Below are 25,821 nucleotides of genomic sequence, written 5' to 3' on the forward strand. Positions count from 1 at the left end.
CACCACCCACTAAACCAGCATCAGCATCAGTCGCTGGCAATCACCTCCGAGCGACATTGACGTCGTTGTTAATTTTATTAAAAATTATTTTATAACTCTCGAGAACTTTTCACACACACACTCACACACACACACACACACTGGAATACATGTGTGGAAAATGTGAATTTTCCCAGAAGGTAAATGTGGAAAACACGAGACAACAGCAATCGATGGTAAAAGGCAATAACATTAGATAAGGGCTTAGATGGATGAAGATGCAGTTGAATTAACGTATAACAAATAAGCTGGATTTTGGAATGTGAAAAACAGTTGGGCTTAGAAATAATACATTTTAGAGTTATGTTAATCTTACAAATTTTAAATTAAGTTTATTATTATTATTAATAAGCTTGTTTGTTCCAATTTCTTAATTATTAATCTGTTATTTCTATCCCTTTCAGATTAAAGCACTTCTGGACGAACTGCAGCGTTTGAGGGCGCTGGAGCAGACGCACTTGGTGCAAATCCAGCGACTGGAGGAGCACCTGGAGGTCAAGCGCCAGCACATAATGCGATTGGAGGCGCGTCTGGACAAGCAGCAGATCAACGAGGCGCTGGCCGAGGCCACCGCTTTGGCGGCCGCTGCTGCCACCACCAACAACAACAACAACAACAACAGCCAGAGCAGCGACAACAACAAGAAGCTGAGTACGGCCGTCAACACAACCAGCACCACCACCACCACCACCACACCGCTGGACACCTCATCCTCCATCCTTGGCGATCTGCCAGAGGCAGCAAAAGCCACCGTTCCGGCGGAGGATGAGGACGAGGATGAGGACCAGGATCAGGATCGGGATCAGGATCAGGCCATGCTGGTGGACTCCGAGGAGGCGGAGGACAAGCCAGAGGAGCCGCTCCACCACGACGACGATGACGAGGAGGAGGAGGAGGAGGCCGAGGATCGGGAGGCAGTCAATGCCACCACAACCGATAGCAGCGAGCTCAAAATCAAAAAGGAACAGCAGTAAGTACACAGAGCTATTCCATTGTATACAAATGAAATAAAAAGCAGGAAATAAATAACAAAAGTATATAATTTATTACTAGACTATCACTATTTTTGTTGATAGACCACAGTTAGTATAAATAGAAAAACCTTTGAATGCTGTGGCCTTTAAGATTTAAATAATTAAAGCAACCTCCTTTGCTATCTCTTAATTATACATATATATTTAAATAATTTATAATTACAATAAAAATTCCAATCTAGTTTGGTATTAACACAACGAATTTATTGACTTTGCAGCAGTCCGCTGGATCTGAATGTGCTCAGTCCACAATCGGCCATCGCCGCTGCAGCTGCGGCCGCCGCTGCCGCCGCCTGCGCCAACGACCCCAACAAATTCCAGGCGCTGCTCATCGAGCGGACCAAAGCTCTGGCCGCCGAGGCGCTCAAGAATGGCGCCAGTGATGCCATCAGCGAAGGTGAGTCCCGAGTTCGCGTTGCAGTTACAAGCGGGAGTGCTATTTTTTTTTTTTTTTTTTTTTTAGTAGGGTGAATCGATTTTCAAAGATGTGAAAAAGAAAAATTAAAATAATCTAGAATAGAAAATTCATTAAAAAGAAGGTCTATAAAAGCCAAATTGTCATTATAATTTTTTGTACTTTTGTTGTGCTTTTCCAAAAAAAAAATTTTTTTTTTTTCATAAAATTAACTATATATAGCAATATTGTTTAAATTAGGATTTTTTTGAATGAAAATTTCATATATACATATATAGAAATCGATGCACCCTAGTGAGTACTGTACTTCCGGTTTGCCTTGCTGCTGTTTGCCCCCTCCTCCTTCCTTCCTTCATCCTGCTTCCTCTGCCTTTCCGATATTTCTTGGTTTATCAATCGCTTTGAATTGAAACCGACGACGACTACGCTGTATTTCTTTTTTTATTTTTGTTTATTTGTTGTTTTTTTTTTCTTTTTTTTTGTGTGTTATTTTTATGGTTTATTTGACCGCTTATCGCCGGCGGAGGATAAACCGTCCGAGAAGAAGAAGCAGAGTAATATGCGGGAGTGGAGAGGCGAGTTGGACGAAGGGAGGGGAGGTGGGGGGGGGGGGGGGGAGAGGGGGCATCAATGGGGCAGACGGCGCCAGATTTTATGGGCCAAAAAGGCAAACAGCTCTCCTTTCATTTTTCACTTCAACTTGCCTTTTATATTCACCTCTGACAAAATATTTGCATCGGGCGAATGTGAGCGTTCGATGTTATTGTTACTGTTGTTGTTGATTTTTTTTTTTTATATCACTGTTATCGTTGTTGTTGTTGTTGTTGTCGATGTTGTTGTTGTGTTCTGCATGTTTATCGATAGCAGAACGACACACTCCATCACTCTTTATCGCAATTTTCAATCATAAATCGTTTTTATATGCCATACACTATATAAATACATAACTATATATATATATATATATATATATATACTCCGAACACACATACCAGAGATTCTTTGTTATTTTGTTGCACTAAATTGGCGAAAAATAAAGAAAAAAATCGAACAAAAAATATCAATTGATAGAAGAAAATATTGTTGAGAAAAAACAAAGAACCGGCTAAAGACAAGTTTTGATTCATTTTTGGCGTTTTGTTCCATGGATGTTGTTGACCAAATACAATATAGAAAATCAAAAAAAAAAAACAAAAACAAAAATTATGATCTTGCTTTAAAAAGCAGCAACAACAAATAGCCCAATTTGTTTGTTGTTATCCCCAGAAATCAACAACCGAAACGAAGATGCTGATGATGATGCAGAAGAAGTAGCAACTGCAACTGCAACACTCGCAATAGCAACATCAGCAACATCATCAAGTGAATTGCTGCCAAACGAAACGGAAGCCAAAGCTGACAATAATATGGCGCCAAGCAGGAAATCGAAGACGATGACGACGACGACGACGACGACGACGAGGTCACCAGCAATGAGGTGATCCTGCCGGAGCAGCTGGTCAACGATTATTGGCGTCGAGGTTTCGAAACGGGGAATACAAATAATAATCCCAGCATCAACAGCAGCAACAGCAGCAGCACCACAGCAATGCCAGGGAGCAAAACGCCAACAATTTATCAAAATCTTAGGGCCGAGCAGCAGGCACAATTGCTGCCGCCGCCGCCGCCACCACCACCACCACCACTTCCGCAACAACAACAACAACAACAACAACAGCAACAGCCACATCAGCAGCAACATCTACACTTTTCACAGCAACAACAGCAACAACAACAGCAGCAACAGCAGCAACAACAACATGGACCTTCGTCCACAGCCCTGCTTAGTCAACTGGTTAACTCAACATTTTCCAACTCTTCCAACTCTTCCCGCCTAGATGCCCACCACCACCAGCAGCACCAGCATCAGCAGCAGCACCACCACCACCAGCAGCAGCAGCAGCACCACCACCAGCAACAGCAGCACCACCAGCAACATCTCCATCAGCAACATCACCATCATTTGCAGCAGAACAGCGGCAGCAACAGCAGCAGCAATCCGGCGGCCAACGATAGTTTGAACCACCATCATGGCCACCACTTGCACGGCCATGGACTGTTGCATCCGTCGGCGGCTCACCACCTGCACCACCAGGCGGCGAACGAGTCCGGATCGAATTCGAGTACACCGACAGCCGCTGGCAACAATCCGAGCAACAATGGCTCGTCGAACAGCAGCAATGCGACGGCCAGCAGCGCGGCCACCGCCCAACTGGCCGCCAGTTTGGCCAGCACGCTGAATGGCAGCAAATCGCTGCTGCAGGAGGACAGCAATGGACTGGCCGCCGCCGCCATGGCCGCCCATGCCCAGCATGCGGCCGCATTGGGACCGGGATTTTTACCCGGACTGCCGGCCTTCCAGTTTGCCGCCGCCCAAGTGGCCGCCGGAGCAGCCGATGGACGGGGTCACTATCGTTTCGCCGACTCGGAATTGCAATTGCCACCGGGCGCATCGATGGCGGGGCGACTCGGTGAGTCGCTCATCCCCAAGGGAGATCCCATGGAGGCCAAGCTGCAGGAAATGCTGCGCTACAACATGGACAAGTATGCCAATCAGGCGCTGGACACCCTGCACATCTCGCGACGCGTCCGGGAGCTCCTATCGGTGCACAACATTGGCCAGCGGCTGTTCGCCAAGTACATACTGGGCCTCTCACAGGGAACCGTCTCCGAGCTGCTCAGCAAGCCCAAGCCCTGGGACAAGCTGACCGAGAAGGGACGCGACAGCTATCGCAAGATGCACGCCTGGGCCTGTGACGACAACGCTGTCATGCTGCTCAAATCGCTGATACCCAAGAAAGGTGAGTGGATTAGCCAGTTAAGCGGGGGGGTATATCATACCGTGCCAGACATACAATATTGCATATAGCTGCGGCTCAGCAAGCTGAAATGGATTTTTGGTCGTAAACCCATTAAACACATTGTAAATGGTTCACAATATGCCAACCAAGTCAAAGGGATATTTGAAAACAATTTTAAAAATCATATTTTAAAATAGTTCAAAGAAAGGTTTATAGGTAAAAAAAAAAATTAAATCAAAAACCAGATAACTAGTTTCAATTAAAGTGTAAAAAAAAATGGGTAAAATTGAAATGTTTAAAAGATTTAAAAAAAAAAGAAAGTGTATTAAATGCTCCATCTTATATAGATCTTTTATTGATTGTGAGTAGACCAATCACTTAGTTTTCAATTATGGTATGCAGGTTTATTACTTTCCTGGCCCCATTTATAATGCCATGTTTCTTAAAAACCTAAGATTTAGTTGCAAACTCCTTTCAACATATAAGTTCATTGAACTATTTTCAAACCAAGCCAAAAATCCGATTCAAGCCTTTGGGCCATTACCGATTGAAGAGAATCCTTCAACTCGAACTTCAAACGATGTCCTCGCTTTTCCCTGTCTCTTTTTTTTTCAAATTTTCTCTTCATTTTTTTCTGCGGCTTTTGGCGTTTTTCATTCCGTTTGGCCGGCGGCCAAAACATTAAATTGTGAAATTTTAATTATTTTTGATTTTTGCGTATAATCAACGTGCCAACAGCAGCCACACAGCAGCAGAAAAGCAGCGACAAACTTGACGACGCCATTTTCTGGGGCAAGGGGTGGCGGGATTTGTCGGTGAGGGGAAGAGGGGGTGGACCAAAAAGGGGGCCAGAGGGTGGACCAAAGAGAGACATTTGCGGTGCAGTTGGAGCGGCCATTTGCCTGTCGCCATAAATTTCGGCAAATTCGCACATTAGGCGTGAAAATGAACAGGAATTCGTTTCATTTTGTCTCGTTTCTTTTTTTTTTTTGTTTTTTTTTTGTTTTTTTTTTATGTTTTTCAATTTTTAATTTTCATTTTAATTTTTGTTATAGTTTTGGTTTTTCATTCACGATAGATCTGGGGATCCGCATTATATGGGTCTATCTAGGTGTGCATAATATACTTCCTTTTTGGGTTCTTTTTAAATTTATAAACGGTTTTTAACAGGGGTCAGAATTTGTAATTTGTAATTTTATTAAAGACCGCCCTAAAGTGCGCCCCTGCTATCTTGTTATCTAGTTGTCTTGGTTTCCCGCTCCCTTATTGATTAGTCATCAATTTTATGGCCGGAAAACTTTCTGGCGGCGGGAAAAGCGAAAATATGTCAATGCAAAAGTATGTTTAAAGTGCCAGCACGCATTCGTAGCCCCCCCTACCCTTTTTTTCCCCGACGCCCCTGCTGCAAAGTTAATCAAATGTGTGTGTGAGTATGCGTGAGTGTGTGTGTGTGTGTGTGTGTGTGTGTGTGTGTATGTTGGTCTAAGTGCATGCAAATGTTGACAATTAATTTATGACGATTACTCATGGCAGCTAAACTAACTGTGACTGTTTATAGAGAGGAGTTGCTAATGGCAGGGGCGGGGGGTCAAAGTTTACCATAAGGGGTGGCGACCAAAGGCTAAAGTGCAACAGAGGTTATCCATTCTTTTTTTTCAGCTTCCCTTGCTAATTATAAGCAAATATATATTTGTGGCGAATGATCTTAGTTCAGAATTTCAATGCAGAAAATATACCTGGGAGCCTATATAAAAGAAGTGATTAGAAATTATTTTAGTTGCAGAGATTTTAAAAACAGAGTTGCATTTTTTTTCGGAAACCGATTTTAACAAGTTTTTAATTGAGATTCGATAAGTATGCATTTTTGCTTGATCTTTGATGCCAATTTTGTTTTATGTGGGCACCCTTCTTCTAAGTCCAGCCCCCCCCCTTGAGCTGCACGCCCCTGTCAACTCTGATGGTTAACAATACTTTGAAGTCATTGTGGCAAAAGTTAACCCAGGATGCGCGTCAATGAATTTTGAATTGTAATTGTTTAAAGCGCGTTATGAACGAAACGGTTCAAAAAAATAGGTTGGATGGGGGTTTAGGGTGGTGAAAAGTAGGATGGGTGAAAAAAAAAAAGGGGGGTGGATGCAGGTGGTTCGACGCGACGACTGCCGTGACAATTGGTCTGTGAAAGGCTTGAAACAAAATACAACAGAAAAATTTATAAAAACAACAAAAAATATAAACATACATATAGCGAACAACGTGAAGTTGAATTAAATGTAAACAACAACCAGCGATGACGACAACAACAAAAACAACAGTAACAACAACAACAACAACAACAATACAAATAATAATAAAAAAAGCAACAACAGCAACAAGAAATACCAACTGCAACTGACTTCAACGAGGCATGCAAAACGTTGACGTGCCGAGCGTTTGAAGTCGTCTTTGTGGCTGGCCGAAAAGAGGGTGGTTGGGTGGTTGGGTGATTGGGTGGTGCACTGGGTGGCTCTGTAGGTGGCGGAGCAGGAGGAGGTGCACCACTATGGGGTAGGGATAGCACAACACCACTGGCTTGACGCAAAAGTTTTTGCGTTTTCAGTTTGTTTTCCCTATTTCTTTGCCGGCTTCTATTTGGTTTTCGTTTTTTTTTATTTTTTGTTTTTGCAACATTTAACGACAATTGTTGCATTTTAAACTGCAGGGGGGTTACGAGTTCAAAGCAGGGCAATATCGATAAAAGGCTAGAAGTTTAGATTAGTATTGAACATTTGGTGTTTGAGTAGAAGTAGAATGTTCACAGCTCTAGATTTATTTTATGTTTTTTAACTATTATAAATATTAATGCTTTTTAAATTTGTATTTATGCTTTAAAAACAACAATTTTATCCCAATAGTTTTGATTTTTAATGGGACTCCCAGGACTTTTACCCCCTTTGCTTGAGTAAAGTTAGCTTAAAACACAAACGCAGAAAAAAACTGTTGACAGGACTTTTGCAGAATGCTAAAACAAAAGCAAAAAAAACTAGGAAAATAGGAAAAACAGGGGGAGTTAAGTGCTCAATTGAAACTCGTTTAGCATGGCGCTCAAAGCCAAGGCAAATACAGCGCAGAAAAAAAAAAAAAACAGAAGAAATAACGCGGCGTATACGTAATGACAAAAGCGGAGAATGGAGTTTTGTGGGGGGAAGGAAAGAGTCAGAGGAGTATTTTTTTTTTGGAGGCAAACGGAGCCATTATAGCAGCTAATAATACTAGCATATTAACACATAATTTTCAGCAGACACCGCCGTGTTGTCGTCTATTTGCTTTTAGCCAGGCCAACTCAGGCCAGGCCAACAAAAAAAAAAAAATAATAAAATAAAGAGTGCGAGTGCGAGTGCCTAAGAATAGAACCAAAAACACAACGCACACGGGATTCGACAAAACAAAAGCATTCCAAACGCCAGAAGATGCGGCTGAATAAAAACAAAAAAAAAGCCAAAAGAAAGGCAGACTGCCACATATTTATTTGCGGCCGCTTCACAAATTATTTGTCACAAACCATAAAGCGGGCTAAAAGTGTGTGTGTTGTTGTGTTTGGTTGCTGCCACACGAGGAAAATAAAAGAAATACTGAGAGATTTGCCTCTGACTAAGTGACCAACGGGGCGTATCAATTCCTTCGCCTCTACGCGATTTTTGGCCCCCTCTTTTGATTGTATTTCATTTTATTTGATTTTATTTATACACACTAAACGCAGGTACAGCGCTAGGGATGGGTAGATAATTATATCGAGAAGAAAATTATATCGCAAATATGGCAATAACTTTGATATGGTATTTATTATTAAAAATGGAAAGGTACACAAGCAACTAGTTCTAATTAATCAACTACTATATCCAAAATGTTAAAGGGAATATTCTTAAGTCAAACTCTTGATATCAAATACAAAGGTATCGAAAAATATTTATCGATAAGATGTTTGTGTATCGATCTTTTTGGTGACATCCCTGAACACACTAACACTCAGACGTGCGCCATTAAAATATTGTTCATTGAGTGGCATCGCATAAGTGTGGCAATTCATTGCGGTAACAAAAACAGACAGATGAGATGGATTTTTTTTTTCTTTTCTTTTCTTCTTTTTTTTTTGGGGGGTGGTGGAGGTTTGAGTGCGTGGGCCGGCCAAACAATACGCATAAATTAGCATAAAGCTCGCTTAACAATTTTCATAAATCTGGTGATCGCCAGCAACAACAACTGCAGCCAGCCGACCAGCCGACCAGCCGACTAGCGTGGCTAAAATTTATTTTATTTTGAATTTCTTTGATATCTTTTGTGATGAACGAAATGAGGCAATCAGGAATGAAAAAGCCCCGGCCGAAGAGTAATGGCCTCCGATCAGGGAGTGCTAATAATTTGATGAGGACTAACCGAAAAAATACTGTAATAAAAAACAAAACAGACAAAATAGATAAAATTCAAAAAAAAAAAAGAAATTAAATAAAAATAAGCACACAAAATGGGAAACTTTTTGAGCCACACACACACACACACTGACATAGACAACAAATTAATGTTGCACATGTCGTGTTCGTGCTTGATTTTTGTGCTTTTTATTTTGCATATAAGGCAGCTAATTACTTTGTAATGAACTTTGACAACAGTTGCGAAGGCAGGAGAGCAGAGTGGCCTGAAAAAGGTGAAAGAACAAAGCGAAATCATGACGAAAACAAATTAAAATGCAAGACAAAGTTACTGCACGTTCCCCATGCCATACGATTCCAGGCTGCTTGGCTGCTTGGCTGCTGTCCCCTGTCTCTTTCCCCCCCCTACCCACTAACCACCTCTCTTTCACACCCCATCATAGGCCCTCTCTTTCTCTCATATTTTCTGCTTAATTGCAATACAAACAATGAGTGCGAAGGTACGAGGAATGGGTTAAATGGCAGTGAAACGTTTTTTGATAACAGGTGACGACTCTGCAGTGCAGGAAAACCCCCTTTTTTGTCCTGTCGAAACTCTTCAATTCACCATGCTACGTTTACCTTCTGCTCAGCTAGAAGAAGAAGCCTCCCATTTCGTTACCAATTCCATTTGAAGGTACCCCTTTTTAGCCACCACCACCATTTAAACATCTCCACTTGGCCTTGTCTTCATTTCTTTTTTTTCTTTTTTTTCTTTTTTTAATTGACACTTTTGCTAATACACAGGCACAACAACAACAATAACAACAACAACAACAAATGGATAACTGACAAAAAGGGTGTCCAAAGGAGTCACCGAGTTGGGGAAAAGGAAAAACAAATGACTGGCATTTTAATTAGAAAATTTTTCTTGCAATTAATGCAAATTGCGTGCGTGTGCCAATTTCAATGTGCCGTTCAATTCCGTCCTGCCATATATAAAAATTTCTTTTTTTCTTGCGCCCTCGCATACATATATATATATATATATATATATATGGGTATAACCCTTTCAGATCGAGGCGACATGTTGAAGTATGATTACATATTTGTGTGCTGGCAAATATTTATTGTATTAGAATAAAAAAGCAAACGAACCAACCCCAAGTCCCCACCAAGACCTTCTGGAGCTGAAGCAGCCACTGTCTGGGTTCTTCGTCCTCTGATTTGTTATAAAAGGCAAATATTCATCAAGCAAATTGCTGAAAACAAGGGGAAAGGGGTAAAGGATGGCATAGATTGTCATATAAAAATATACGATATACGATATAGATGTACATTTACATTTACATATAGACTTTTTGGTATGTGCTAGACAAATATGATAGCTCATATCTGGTGCGCATATTTCCTCCATCCGATTGCCGGTCCGAAATCCCTTTGAATGACAATTTGGTCAACATGTTCCTCTCTAATAAATTACAAAACAAAAAATCCAAACAGCATCTCTCCATCAACTGAACTCAGCGGTGTGGGTTGGCCAACACACAACGGAAAAATAATGTAAATCGCAGACAAAAAAGTGGCCAACGGTAACGACAAGTAAATACATATATATATATATATATATCTATATCCATATCCAGCCCCTCTATCTATATCTATATAAATATATATATATATATATATATAGTAAAAAGTTGAATGATGGCCATAAAGGATGGCAGCGAAAGTTGGGCCAAAAAAACTGCGGGTTTGTCCTTTGGAATAAAATGGAATGGTTGGAGGACGAGCGACAGCTTTGTCTGCCACGTGAGACTCTTTAATATTTTGGTATACAAATCATTAAAATATGACAATTGGGTAGACCAAAGGTTTGCAGTTTGCACCAATTGGCATTTCCTGCGGCTAACTAAATGTCACAGTCTAATGACGTTGAAATTAAGTCAGACATGGATTGAAAGCAATATTACCAATTACTTTATCGATTATATAGGGGTATCAACTTTAAAGAGCGCTTCACTCCAACCCAAGGCAAAGCAATCGGATCCAATCCAAAGCAATCCTCCAGCTGGCCACAATCATCCACTAAGACCGCTTAAGCTGTCTGTGTCTGACCAACTCCAATGCCATCTATGGCCTGGCTGGGTCATTCCAGGTGTCATCAATGTCATCTTCGACTTTATAACACAAAAACACTTTGTAATCCCCAAATGAAGCGACGACAAGGAGTCCACATAAGGATACAACTACAATAGGAAAAAGAATGTGAACATAAAATCATTTTTCCAATTTTTATGCCATGGCAACACGAGTGGAGTAGAGTGGAGGTGGATGAGTATGAGGATGAGGATGAGGATGAGGAGGTGGATCTATTGTAGTTGGCCATTTTATCGCCTTTATCCATCTACTCTGGACTCTGGACATTCCGGATCTACATGCCATCCACCTATTTTTCAAATCTTTCGCTTCAATGGCTGGATGGCATCGGTCAGGATGTTTGAATGGAGGAAAGAGGAAAGAGGAAACGTTAGCCTTTGGTGCCTGGACATTTGTCATTCATGTGTTGATTTCCGTTTCCGCTGGCGTCCGCTGGCGTCCGATACTTGCAGTTTTATTTGCGGCCAAGTGTTTGCTCCTTGGGCATCGATTATGCTTGGCAATTGTAAAGCGATTTTCAGTTATTTCATTTTGGCCAGCACCCACACCCACACCCACACCTATTGCCAGCCCGCATTGCGTTCCATTCCGCTGAACGTGTGCGGCTGATTGATGTTTTCGCTGTGGCAGCCACAAAAACATGCCGCAGGACATCACATATCACATATCACATATCACACGGGAAACTCAATGGTCCCTCGGCTCGGGAGATGGGTGGCTCTAACCACTTGTGTGATTATTTTGCAATTTACCACTCGATTCTCTGTCACGAGCAAAAGCAAAAAGCCAAAAAGCAAAACGCGCACCTCCTCCATTTCCTTCATTTTCAATTGAATTTCAGCAAAACAATTTTCACTTTTACATTTCATTTTTTGTTTTTTTTTTGCGTTGCGACCCCCAGTTCGTTGCGATTTTTGTGTTTAAATTTTTTTATTTTTTTTTTTTTGCATTTCCTCCGACCACTCTCAATTGCAATTGAATTCATTCATTTCGTTTCGTTTCGTTTCGTTTCGTTTATTCAACTCCTGGACGCTCGCTTCGATGAGCATATTTGCCTGGTTTTTGGGTTTGAGGATTGGCGCGTGCCAAATTAGCGCAACGCTTTTGCATCGAACAACTATTTGAGGTCCAGGGCAGTTGGATGGGAAAACTCTGGACTGGAAAAAAAAAAAAAATACAAAAAAAATAGGAGTAAACACGAATCTGTTTTTTTTTTTTTTTATACACCATTCATGTCATGCCGTTTGTGTTATTGGGCTGGTTATAATTGAGCAGCCCCTGCCCCCCTGGGGGCATTCGAAATTTCTGTCAGTGCATTGGATGGGCGGTTAGGAGGCGGTTAGGCGGTTAGGCGGCAAGGCGGCAAGGCGGCAAGGGGCGTGGCATTTTGGTGGACACTTGGCGGGAACCCTTTTAACTGCAGCGCCGCTTTATGGTCGCAAATTCGCTTTGGCATTTTTGAACGCTTTATGACTTAATTGGTTTCGGTCTGGTTTGAGTTTGAGTTTGAGTTCGAGTTTTCATGTCCTGCCAATCGAGCAAGCGAACGAACGAACCCCTTATAAATGAGTCGGGTTTGGCATAAAGTTTACAGCATTTAATGGGCTTTACGATCATCATCATCATCATCATCATCATCATGTGTGTGTGTTTGTGTTTGTGTGTTTGTGTTTGTGTGTAGCCACTAACCTGAAATCATTATTCTCTTTCAGACTCTGGGTTGCCGCAGTACGCGGGTCGTGGAGCCGGCGGCGCTGGCGGCGATGACTCCATGTCCGAGGATCGCATTGCCCACATCCTCAGCGAGGCCTCCTCGCTGATGAAGCAGAGCAGCGTGGTCCATCAGCACCGCGATCGGGAGCAGGAGCGTCGCAGCCACGAGGACTCGCACAGCAACGAGGACAGCAAGTCGCCGCCGCAGAGCTGCACCTCGCCGTTCTTCAAGGTGGAGCAGCAGCTGAAGCAGCACCAGCAGCACCAGCAGCACCTCAATCCCGACCAGGCCGCCGCCGCCCAGCAGCGGGAGCGGGAGCAGCGGGAAAGGGAGCGGGAGCAGCAGCAGCGACTGCGGCACGAGGATCTGGCCCAGGACAAGATGGCCCGGCTCTACCAGGAGCTGATCGCACGCACGCCCAGGGAGACGGCCTTTCCAAGGTGAGTTTGCAACGACGTTTCACTGTACACTGGTCCCACAAAATTTGATAGTGGCCTTTGATAAATGTATGCACATTTTTATAAGAATAAGAATAAGCATAACATAAATAATGTGATATATATAAAAATGTATTTACCAACGATTATCTGAGATTTGTCATAATAAAAACCTCAATTAATGGTTATTTTAAATTCGTAAAAACAAAAATCTTAAAAAACTAATTTTTCATATTTATATAAATAAAAATTTCAAATTACAACAATTTTTTTTCATAAAAGAAAGTGTTTGTATTAATAAAAATTAGGTCACATTTTTTTTTGGTTAAGATTTTATATTTCAATAAAGATTTCTTTTGGTTCCTGGTAAAAAAAATATATCTCGCTATTGATTGCCAAATTTAGTTCATAATATAAATACAACACAAATTTTTTGTTTTTTAAATATATTTATTAAACAATTTAAAACAAATTTCAATTGAGTATGCACTACTTAAGTTCACTACTTTTATTTATTATTAGTAATAGGCTTCGACTCAAATTATTTATTGCAGATATCAAAATTTATTTCAGAAATAGTCAAATTAAATATTTAAAAACAATATGTAATAATATTGCCAGATTTAAAATAATTTAAATTATCAAAAGATAAAAATCAGAGCAATAAATAATTTGAGTAAAAATTACTTTAAAATTACTCAGTTATTAGTTTGATATGAAACTTGTCCTAATCTTTTAAATAAATCACAGCTAAAATATTAAAATTGAGGTTTAAAAATCACATTTTATTTTATTACCAATAAACATAGGAATTATATATTATGATTTATTACCATATATAGAAACTCCCTACGTGTAAGCCCTTGCCATCGATTATTCAATCAACTCTTCTACCCCCGCACAGCTTTCTCTTCTCGCCGTCGCTGTTTGGAGGAGCCGCTGGCCTGCCGGGAGCAGCTGGCAGCGCCTTTCCCGCCATGGCCGACGAGAACATGCGTCACGTCTTCGAGCGCGAGATTGCCAAGCTGCAGCAGCACCAGCAGCAGCAGCAGCAGCAGCAACAGCAGCAGGCGGCACAGGCCGCTTTCCCCAACTTCTCCAGCCTGATGGCGCTGCAGCAGCAGGTGCTGAACGGGGCCCAGGATCTCTCGCTGGCGGCCGCCGCCGCCAAGGACATCAAGCTGAACGGACAGCGCTCCTCGCTGGAGCACAGTGCCGGCAGCAGCAGCAGCTGCTCCAAGGATGGCGAACGTGACGAGCCGTATCCCAGTTCGCTTCATGGCCGCAAATCCGAGGGCGGCGGCACTCCGGCACCACCAGTGCCGAACTCATCGGGTTCAGCGGGACCAGGGGCAGCGGGAGCAGGAGCAGGAGCAGGAGCAGGAGCTGGAGCTGGAGCAGGCGTGCCAGTGACACCATCCAGCGGTGGTGGTGGAGCCAGCTCGGCGGCACCCAGTCCGCTGAGCAACTCCATACTGCCGCCGGCGCTGAGCAGCCAAGGGGAGGAGTTCGCGGCCACGGCCAGTCCGCTGCAGCGGATGGCCTCCATCACGAACTCGCTGATCACACAGCCGCCGGTGACGCCGCACCACAGCACACCGCAGCGGCCCACCAAGGCGGTGCTGCCGCCCATCACCCAGCAGCAGTTCGACATGTTCAACAACCTGAACACCGAGGACATCGTGCGCCGCGTGAAGGAGGCCCTCTCGCAGTACTCCATATCGCAGCGGCTGTTCGGTGAGTCCGTGCTCGGGCTGTCGCAGGGCTCCGTCTCCGACCTGCTGGCCCGGCCCAAGCCGTGGCACATGCTGACGCAGAAGGGGCGCGAGCCGTTCATCCGCATGAAGATGTTCCTGGAGGACGAGAATGCGGTGCACAAGCTGGTGGCCAGCCAGTATAAGATCGCCCCGGAGAAGCTGATGCGCACGGGCAGCTACAGTGGCAGTCCGCAGATGCCGCAGGGATTGGCCAGCAAGATGCAGGCCGCCTCGCTGCCCATGCAGAAGATGATGAGCGAGCTGAAGCTGCAGGAGCCGGCGCAGGCGCAGCATCTCATGCAGCAGATGCAGGCGGCGGCCATGTCGGCGGCCATGCAACAGCAGCAGCAGGCGCATCAGCAGCAGGCGCATCAGCAGCATCAGGCGCATCAGCATCTGGCCGCCCAGCAGCAGCATCTCGTCCAGCAGCAGCAGCAGCAGCAGCAGCAACATCTTGCCCAGCAACAGCAACAGCAGCAGCAACAGCAGCAGCAGCAGCAGCAACATCCGCACCAGCAGCATCATCAGGCGGCGGCAGCGGCCGCTGCACTGCATCATCAGAGCATGCTGTTGACATCGCCGGGTCTGCCGCCCCAGCATGCCATCAGTTTGCCACCGTCGGCTGGACAGGTGGGGGCGCCCGGCAATCCGGGCAGTGGCGCGGGCGGCGAGAAGAAACCAATGCTGATGCCCGTGCACGGCAGCAATGCGATGCGCAGCCTGCACCAGCACATGTCGCCCACCGTCTACGAGATGGCCGCCCTCACCCAGGACCTGGACACGCACGACATCACCACCAAGATCAAGGAGGCCCTGCTGGCCAACAACATTGGCCAGAAGATCTTTGGCGAGGCGGTGCTCGGCCTGTCGCAGGGCTCCGTATCGGAGCTGCTGAGCAAGCCCAAGCCCTGGCACATGCTGTCCATCAAGGGCAGGGAGCCCTTCATCCGCATGCAGCTGTGGCTGAGCGATGCCAACAATGTGGAGCGGCTGCAGCTGCTCAAGAATGAGCGCAGGGAGGCCAGCAAGCGGCGGAGGAGCACGGGACCGAATCAGCAGGACAATAGCAGCGACACATCCAGCAATGACACCAACGACTTCTACACCAGCAGTCCGGGTCCCGGTTCGGTGGGCTCGGGCGTGGGCGGGGCACCGCCCAGCAAAAAGCAACGGGTGCTCTTCTCCGAGGAGCAAAAGGAGGCACTGCGGCTGGCCTTTGCGCTGGATCCGTATCCCAATGTGGGCACCATTGAGTTCCTGGCCAACGAACTGGGTTTGGCCACGCGCACCATCACCAATTGGTTCCACAATCATCGCATGCGCTTGAAGCAGCAGGTGCCCCATGGACCCGCCGGCCAGGACAATCCGATACCCAGTCGCGAGAGCACCAGTGCCACACCCTTCGATCCCGTCCAGTTCCGCCTGCTGCTGCAGCAGCGCCTGGTCGAGCTGCACAAGGAGCGCATGGGACTGGGCGGGGCGCCCATTCCCTATCCGCCGTACTTTGCCGCCGCCGCCCTGCTGGGTCGCAGTCTGGCGGGGATTCCCGGCGCCGCTGCCGCAGCGGGAGCGGCTGCTGCGGCCGCCGCCGTTGGTGCCGCCGGCGGCGATGAGCTGCAGGCCCTCAACCAGGCCTTCAAGGAGCAGATGAGCGGCCTGGACTTGTCGATGCCCACGCTGAAGCGGGAGCGCAGCGACGACTATCAGGACGAACTGGAGCTGGAGGGCAGTGGCGTTGGCGGCATCGGCGGTGGCGCCGGCAGCGGTCATGCCCTCAGCGATAATGAGTCGCTGGAGGGCGGACAGGAGGAGGACAAGACGGCAGCCAGCGACTACGAGAAGGCGCTGCATAAGTCCGCTTTGGCCGCCGCCGCCGCCTACATGTCCAATGCGGTGCGCAGCTCCAGGCGCAAGCCAGCCGCCCCCCAGTGGGTGAATCCCGCCGGTGCGGTCACCAATCCCAGTGCCGTTGTGGCGGCCGTAGCAGCAGCAGCCGCTGCCGCCGCCGCCGCTGCAGCGGACAGCGAGCGGATCATCAACGGGGTGTGCGTGATGCAGGCCTCCGAATATGGACGCGATGAACAGGACAAGCCATCCGCGGATGCGGGCAACGATTCCGATCAAGAGCATGCCCAGCTGGAGATCGATCAGCGCTTCATGGAGCCGGAGGTGCACATCAAGCAGGAGGAGGACGACGACGAGGTGGCCAGTCTGGCCCATCTGGTCGACGGCAACGACGACTCCACGGCCAGCGATCACAAGCTCAAGGTGGTCAACGAGGAGAAGCTGCGCATGGTGCGCGTTCGGCGGCTGAGCAGCACCGGTGGTGGCTCCTCCGAGGAGATGCCCGCACCGCTGGCACCGCCGCCGCCACCACCACCACCCAGTGGGGCAGAGGGCAACTCCACCGCCACCGCCACCAGCAGCAGCAACAGCACCAGCACCAGCAGCAACAGCAACAGCAGCAGCAGCAGCAGCAGCAACAGCAACAGCAGCAACAGCAACACACCAGCAGTAACCACCGCATCGGCATCGGCAACCACGGCAGCCGGTTGGAATTACTAGAAAAACTATATGATAATTCAGTGCAATGTAGAGAGAAGCGTTTACTTGTGATTAAGTTTGAATATTTAGACGATGTGTGTGGTGAACCATCCAAACCCATCATACATCTATACCCATATATATATGTATAGATATATATATATATATATAGCACTTAGGCCCTAGAGAACTCTATTTTTTTTTTGTTTTTTTTTTTGTCATTAAACATTTAACAGTAAACATTAACTACTAAATATAGGCGTTAGTTGTAGCCGTTAAGATATAGCCTTAGGTTGAGGAGTTGTAATAGTTGTAGCTAAAAGTTTAGAGACGCTATGCGATTACGATGGTGGAGAGATGAGCAGCGCAAAAGTATTAAAGAAAATGAGAACCCCATTTAAGAACACCCGGCTTGCCGACGAACTTTAACCAAAATGTCGAGATCCAATTGATAGTGAAAGATTTGATCTTGCAAAGATTTTCGATTTCGATTTTTCGATTTGTTTCTACTTGAAGACTGTAAGCAAAGGCGGTAGGATTGATAACTACACACGTAATTCTATTCTCTATATATACATATACATATATATATATATATATATTTATATATATATATATATATATATTATATATATATATATATATATACAAATAATTTTTTTTTTTGAGAAACTATTATATGATTATTAGCAGTTTAGCTGGTTAAGTGTAAATAAAAATAAATAAATGAATGAAGATGACGATGACGATGACGATGATGATGATGATGATGATGACGGTGTAAATAGATTTCTCGCGAGGCATGATCTTGCTATCGTTCTTCCTAAAAATCCTACCTTCTACCACCCTCAGCAACCGACTTGTTTAACTATCTTTTGATCTCAAGCAAAAAACAAAACAAAACAAAATGAAACAAAACAAAACAAAACGAAATAAAATGATACAGATATGGAAAGGGAAAGGGAATTGTGGTAGGAGTGGAGTGAATATCCAAAGTAAAAGATAGTTAAAGGCCAAGCAAAAGTGCAGTGAGCGGAAAGTTTTCCCCTATTTTGTTGCCCAAAATAAAGTAATATTGTGACGATGAGAAAAGGAAGGCAAATCGAGAAAAATATATAACAATAAACTTTGTAAATTCTGAATTTACATAAAAATCACACACACAGCCACACAAAATACACAAACACAGCAAAAATAAACACACACACAAACACACAAATTGAGTAATTCATAATTATAGCAAAAATAAACATGCAAAATGCACTAAATTATTTATAATCTAATTATTCTATACATAATTATATATAATTATACATATGCATATAAAGCGAAAAATGGAAAATTTATCAACTTAGCCTAGCGGTAATTTAAATTTGCATTAAACCCTAGCATAAATAACAACAATTTTTTTCTGTGAATCTAAAATATTTAAAGATGAAAATAAATAAAAAAAACACACAAGCCGCATATCGTACTAAGAAATTACACAAATGAAAAACGTAAAAAAAGCAAAAAACAAAAAACTGTAATTCTAAGACAGCCAATTTTTTTTTGCCTAGATCTTAAGTTTACAACGTAATCGTAATATTAAATAAATTACAAATAAACAAACAAAAAATATAACAAAAAAAATGAATCTGTTTTCCTATATGAACAAGAGACAACAACACAGAAAACCAAGAAGAGCAAAAAACAAATTTTAAGAACTATTTAAACTTTTTTTTCCTAGGCTAAATGTTTAAGCTAAACAAAAAACAGAATTCTCAAAACCAAAAAAAAAGCTAAGTAAATTAAAATTACACGAAAACCATTTTTGCATAGGCCCAAAATTTGCCGCGTTATTATTATTATTATTATTATTACATACATATATATGAGAAGAGAAATAAAGAGAAAAAATTACCAACATATACCAACACATTTCAAAAACCTAAAACGAAATACAATTTGCGTCTTCAAGCGAAATTTATACAAGAAATAAAACTCAAAACTAAAAAAAAAAAAACAACTAAAAATATTTTTAAAAAATATGCAAACAATTTTTGCCCGCTGTCAGCGAAATTTGTTACGATCTTCTATAAATTATAATTTGTTCTCTTTTCCTCCTGTTTGCGTTTAAGTTATCGAGTTTAATACTTTGCATTTTCATACGCTTTAGCTAAAGAATAAATTACATCTATATGAATATGAGATAAACAAGTAATAAATAAATATATATAAAATATATACAAAGTATGGATAACGAAACCGACACGTTGAAATGGTTCGCAACTTTTAGTTTTAATTATTTCTTAAATACAATTTTTTTGTCTTCGTATTTTTATTATTATTATTATTGTAATTATAATATAAATCTATATATATATATATATATATATATATTAAAAGAAGGAAGGAAAGTGAAAACACAAGCGACAACATACCAATAATACATGAACATGAACGAAACTTTATCAAATAAAAATGTTTTCTTAAACGAAAAAAAACCCATCGAGATCCTTTTTATTTCCAACAACAACAAGAAAAAACCACCAAAAATCGCAGAAATTGCCGCTGAGGAACGAAAGTACTCGCAATCTCTTGTAATCCCCGTAACCCGTAACCCCCCCTCCCCAAAAAAAAAAACCAACAAACCTATAAACTTTAACCCCCGAAACCCACCCTCACCGAAAAACAGAAAAACAAATAACACACTAAAATTGTATAGCATACTTTTGGGAGCGCCAAGAAGTCGGAATACCCCTCGCAATCCCAGCCGATATAAGCCTATAACAGACCTAGTTATATATATGCATGATCAGCATTTTTTAAAAATACCATACATAGTTGTATTTAATAACAATATGCGGTGCTAGTCAAGTAAAATAATAAGGAATGGCGATGACCCACAATATATAAAGGCAGCGGAAATTTTTTGGATACATCCGTACTGCTCCAAAACATACGTAATTAATTTTAAACAAAGCTATTTAAAGGGTTACGGAAATAGATTCGAATCAAAAGAGTTGAGCTGTAAATACGATAAATATGAAATTATCCTTCCAATTTAAAAGCACAACATACACACAAGCGCCACTTTTTATACCAATGATTGATTGATTAATTGTTTTATTGTTTTTTTGAGAGATAGATACCGATATCTATATGAAAATGAATATGAATGAATTTAAGCCCATGGTGATATACGCACACACTACACACAAACACACTCACACAATCTCTTCAGTTTTGAGACTTTGCCAATTGTCATCACTCCCCCCTCCCTTATTTTTAACCCTCTAAATATTCGCTGTACATAAGAAAGTTAGACCGAAACTTAGAGGAAATCCAAAAACATAAATCGAAGAGTTCGAGTTCACATCAGATAGTAATTACGCGAAAACAAAAACCAGACCATATCAATATTATGTTTAAAGCATAAGGAATAATAAGTCGAATGGATATACAAGCAAGTTATTTTAGCAGATTCAAACGAAAATATAAAAAGCGAAAGTGTAGCATGACTTGAAATAACCACATAGTGTTAACCAGCAGATATATATTATACACACTTTATTACGTATATACAAATACATGCATTCACAACTGTTGAATGGTAATGAAAACAACAAGAACAAGAGCAAGAACCGTAGTTAACACACAAACGCAGTCGAGATATTGAACCGAAACCAAGCCGAATCCCTAAGTTTTCAACCGACAATGATCTTGATAAGAGCCAGCTCCGTTTTTCAGTTTGAAATCCGCCCAAAAATGATATGAAAAACCAGAACAAAATAAATGCAAAAGTAAATGATAACGAAAACGAAAACGAAGCGAGAAGAGTAACAAAAATTAAGAAGATTCTTAAGCAAATTAGCAAAATGTGCCCAAAAAACAATTAAAAAACAAAAAAAGCAGCAAAAATATCAAAAATATACATATAAACAAAAGTAAATACAAAAAAAAAAACCAAAAACCATTTATAGTTATATTTATATTATAAATATATATTAAACTTAAGCACATACAATTTTTGGCAACCTCGAAATCATTTTCTAAGATCTAAGGAAAAGCAACATGAAAATTAACCGGAATAAATTTAAAAGAAAAAAAAAAGCAAGACATTTTTTTGTAGCATTTCTTGTATAAATGCACACGAGCATACAATTAACAACAAACCAAAATAAATTAAAGGTAATGAATATTTTTTTAATAAAGGTAAACAGTATTGTGTTTTTGATTTGAACTCATTAAAACGTATTTCCAGCAACGATTTGCAAAGAAAAAAACCAAAGCAAATGAAAAGAAATCAAATGATAACGGAAACAGCCACGAAAACAATTATCAAAATAAACGAGAGACATTTCAGATGTCGCTGAAATGAGAAACACAAAATAATGCGAATATAAATAATAATAATAATAATAATATGATTAATAAACTAGTTTATATAGCATGTAAAACTGAACAGAAAAATCAAATTCAATAAAGACGAATCTACTGTATTCCAATACGAAGGTCATTTATTATTTTGGGAAGGGCTGTTTGGCGAAACAACCTCGAAACAGATTTTTAATTTTAAAAACACCTTTTGAAAGTGGAATCCACCTCAGCTCGTCAGTAACGGCTTTAAATTTAACTGAAATAGTTCATTCCCACACAAATATTTCAAGCAGTGCAGAGGCCGTTATTTTTGTTTTCTTTTTGAGCGCCAGGTGTCGCCCTTTATAATGTGTGTCGAAAGTATTTACATTACAAAAAGCAATACAAAATGTAGGATCTTGAAAAAGCTTTCATAAAAAAAAGAGCTTTTTAAAGCAGTTTTTAGAATATTCTTAAGTTAGCAAAACTGTTAAACTGAGAATACTTATTTTTGGGTTACATTTCTAACAATCATAATCATATAAACACAAAAGACAAAGATTAAAAAATGCGGTTTGTTAGAGAATTAAAACACAAATTTTTACAAGTATGCCACTTTAAAATATAATGACTAAGAGATATGTTAGGGCCTTTCCGTGAGAAATTTTATGGACTTAAGACTGCAGGATTTTTAACCACTTTTGAGCAAAGACATTTTTTGAAAATTTAGAAAGGCAAATGACAAAAATTTAAAACGAAACTACAAACCAAGATTTAAAAGAAGATTTGTAGAGACTTTAGCCACAAATCGGATGTCTGTAAGAACAGTTATGGATTTAAACTGGAGGTGTATAATCAGTTTTCTGCAAAGCCATATTTTTAAAAATTTAGAAAGGGGTAGTAACATCATAAAAATAACAAAAATTTTAAACAAAACTAAAAACCAAGATTTAAATGCAGATTTTTAGAGACTTACTCCACAAGACTTTAAAGACATACCACATCCAAATCGTATGGCTGTAAGAAATGTTATGGATTTAAAACTGGAGGTTTTAAATTTTTGTCATTTTTTTTATGTTACCCCTTTCTAAATTTTCAAAAATATGGCTTTGCAAAAAACTTATTAAACACCTCCAGTTTTAAATTCATAACTTTTCTTACAGCCATCCGATTTGGATGAGGTATGTCTTTAAACTCTTGTGGCTTAAGTCTCTAAAAATCTGCATTTAAATCTTGGTTTTTAGTTTCGTTTTAAATTTTGGTCATTTTTATGATGTAACCCCTTTCTAAATTTTCAAAAAAATGGCTTTGCAGAAAACTGACTTAACACCTCCAGTTTTAAGTCCATAACTTTTCTTACAGCCATCCGATTTGACTGTGGTATATCTTTAAAGATTTGTGGCTTAAGTCTCTAAAAATCTGCATTTAAATCTTGGTTTTTAGTTTCGTTTTAAATTTTTGTCATTTTTATGATGTTACCCCTTTCTAAATTTTCAAAAATATGGCTTTGCAAAAACTAATTAAACACCTCCAGTTTTAATTCCATAACTTTTCTTACAGCCATACGATTTGGATGAGGTATGTCTTTAAAGTCTTGTGGATTAAAAGTCTAAAAATCTGCATTTAAATCTTGGTTTTTAGTTTCGTTTAAAATTTTTGTCATTTTTATGATGTTTCCCCTTTCTAAATTTTCAAAAATATGGCTTTGCAAAAAACTTATTAAACACCTCCAGTTTTAATTCCATAACTTTTCTTACAAACACCCTATTTCGAAGTGGTATATCTTTGAAGTCTTGGGACTAAAGTATCTAAAAATCTGCATTTAAATCTTGGTTTTTAGTTTCGTTTTAAATTTTTGTCATTTTTATGATGTTACCCCTTTCTAAATATTCAAAAATATGGCTTTGGAAAAACTAATTAAACACCTCCAGTTTTAAATCCATAACTTTTCTTACAGATATCCGCTTTGGATGTGGAATATCTTTAAAGTCTTGTGGCTTAAGTCTCTAAAAATCTGCCATTAAATCTTGGTTTTTAGTTTTGTTTTAAATTTTTGTCATTTTTATGATGTTACCCCTTTCTAAATTTTCAAAAAAATTGCTTTGCAGAAAACTTAATAACACCTCCAGTTTTAAATCCATAACTTTTCTTACAGACATTCGATTTGGATGTGGTCTACCTTTAAAATCTTGTGGCTAAATTACAAACCAAGATTTAAATGCAGATTTTTAGATACTTTAGTCCCAAGACTTCAAAGATATACCACTTCGAAATAGGGTGTTTGTAAGAAAAGTTATGGAATTAAAACTGGAGGTGTTTAATAAGTTTTTTGCAAAGCCATATTTTTGAAAATTTAGAAAGGGGAAACATCATAAAAATGACAAAAATTTTAAACGAAACTAAAACCAAGATTTAAATGCAGATTTTTAGAGACTTAAGCCACAAGACTTTAAAGATATACAACATCCAAAGCGGATGGCTGTAAGAAAAGTTATGGATTTAAAACTGGAGGTGTTTAATTCGTTTTTTCCAAAGCCATATTTTTGAATATTTAGAAAGGGGTAACATCATAAAAATGACAAAAATTTAAAACGAAACTAAAAACCAAGATTTAAATGCAGATTTTTAGAGACTTACGCCACAAGACTTTAAAGATATACAACATCCAAAGCGGATGTTTGTAAGAAAAATTATGGATTTAAATCTGAAGATGTTTAATAAATTTTTTGCCAAGCCACTTTTTTTGAAAATTTAGAAAGTAACATCATAAAAATGACAAAAATTTAAAACGAAACTAAAAACCAAGATTTAAATGCAGATTTTTAGAGACTTAAGCCACAAGACTTTAAAGATATACCACATCCAAAGCGGATGGCTGTAAGAAAAGTTATGGATTTAAAAGTGGAGGTGTTTAATAAGTTTTTGGCAAAGCCATATTTTTGAAAATTTAGAGAGGGGTAACATCATAAAAATGACAAAAAATTGAAACGAAACTAAAAACCAAGATTTAAATGCAGATTTTTAGAGACTTAAGCCACAAGACTCTAAACATATACCACATCCAAATCGGATGTCTGTAAGAAAAGTTATGGATTTAAAACTGGAGGTGTTTAATAAGTTTTTGCAAAGCCATATATTTGAAAATTTAGAAAGGGGTAACATCACAAAAAATGACAAAATTTTAAAACGAAACTTAAAACCAATATTTAAATGCAGATTTTTAGAAACTCTAGCCACAAGACTTTAAAGATATACCACATCCAAATCGGATCTCTGTAAGAAAAGTTATGGAGGTGTTTATTAAGTTTTTGGCAAAGCCATATTTTTGAAAATTAGAAAGGTACCATCATAAAAATTACAAAAATTTAAAACGAAACTAAAAGCCAAGATTTAAATGCAGATTTTTACAGACTTAAGCCACAAGACTTTAAAGATATACCACATCCAAATCGGATCTCTGTAAGTTATGGATTTAAAACTGGAGGTGTTTAATAAGTTTTTGGCAAAGCCATATTTTTGAAAATTTAGAAAGAGGTAACATCATAAAATGACAAAAATTGAAAACGAAACTAAAAACCAACATCATAAAATGACAAAAATTTAAAACGAAACTAAAAACCGAGATTTAAATGCAGATTTTTAGAGACTTACGCCACAACACTTTAAACATATACCACATCCAAATCGGATGTCTGAATAAAAAGTTATGGATTTAAAACTGGAGGTGTTTAATAGATTTTTGCAAGCCATATTTTTGAGGTGTTTAATAGATTTTTGCAAGCCATATTTTGAAAATTTAGAAAGGGGTAACATCATAAAAATGGCAAAAATTTAAAACGAAACTAAAAATTAAGATTTAAATGCAGTTTTTTTAGGCTTAAGTCACAAGACTTTTAAGATATACCACATCCAAATCGGATGTCTGAATAAAAAGTTATTGATTTAAAACTTGAGGTGTTTAATAGATTTTTGCAAGCCATATTTTTGAAAATTTAGAAAGGCGTAACATCATAAAAATGACAAAAATTTTAAACGAAACTAAAAACCAAGATTTAAATGCAGATTTTTAGAGACTTACGCCACAAGACTTTAAAGATATACCACATCCCAATCGGATGTCTGTAAGAAAAGTTATAGATTTAAAACTTTAGGTGTTTA

At 40.3% G+C, this 25,821-nt stretch overlaps 1 protein-coding gene across 2 annotated transcripts in view; it reads left to right on the forward strand.

Moving 5' to 3' along the window:
* Positions 1–17,923, forward strand: part of LOC128260797 (homeobox protein cut) — a 74,813-nt gene extending 56,890 nt beyond the window's left edge. The window contains exons 3-8 of one of the 2 annotated variants that reach the window (XM_052994037.1): positions 444–1,009; positions 1,292–1,470; positions 3,366–4,328; positions 12,583–13,024; positions 13,926–15,198; positions 15,241–17,923. In XM_052994037.1, the coding sequence (XP_052849997.1) occupies positions 444–1,009; positions 1,292–1,470; positions 3,366–4,328; positions 12,583–13,024; positions 13,926–15,198; positions 15,241–17,343 (5,526 nt within the window). In that variant the 3' untranslated portion in view covers positions 17,344–17,923. Of the gene's footprint in view, positions 1–443; positions 1,010–1,291; positions 1,471–3,365; positions 4,329–12,582; positions 13,025–13,925 lie in introns of both variants that reach the window. The other variant, XM_052994036.1, reaches the window with a different exon arrangement.
* Positions 17,924–25,821: the final 7,898 nt, after the last annotated feature.

Source organism: Drosophila gunungcola (genome assembly GCF_025200985.1).
Source record: "Drosophila gunungcola strain Sukarami chromosome X unlocalized genomic scaffold, Dgunungcola_SK_2 000039F, whole genome shotgun sequence".
In the NCBI taxonomy this organism is placed as follows: Eukaryota; Metazoa; Arthropoda; class Insecta; order Diptera; family Drosophilidae; genus Drosophila; species Drosophila gunungcola.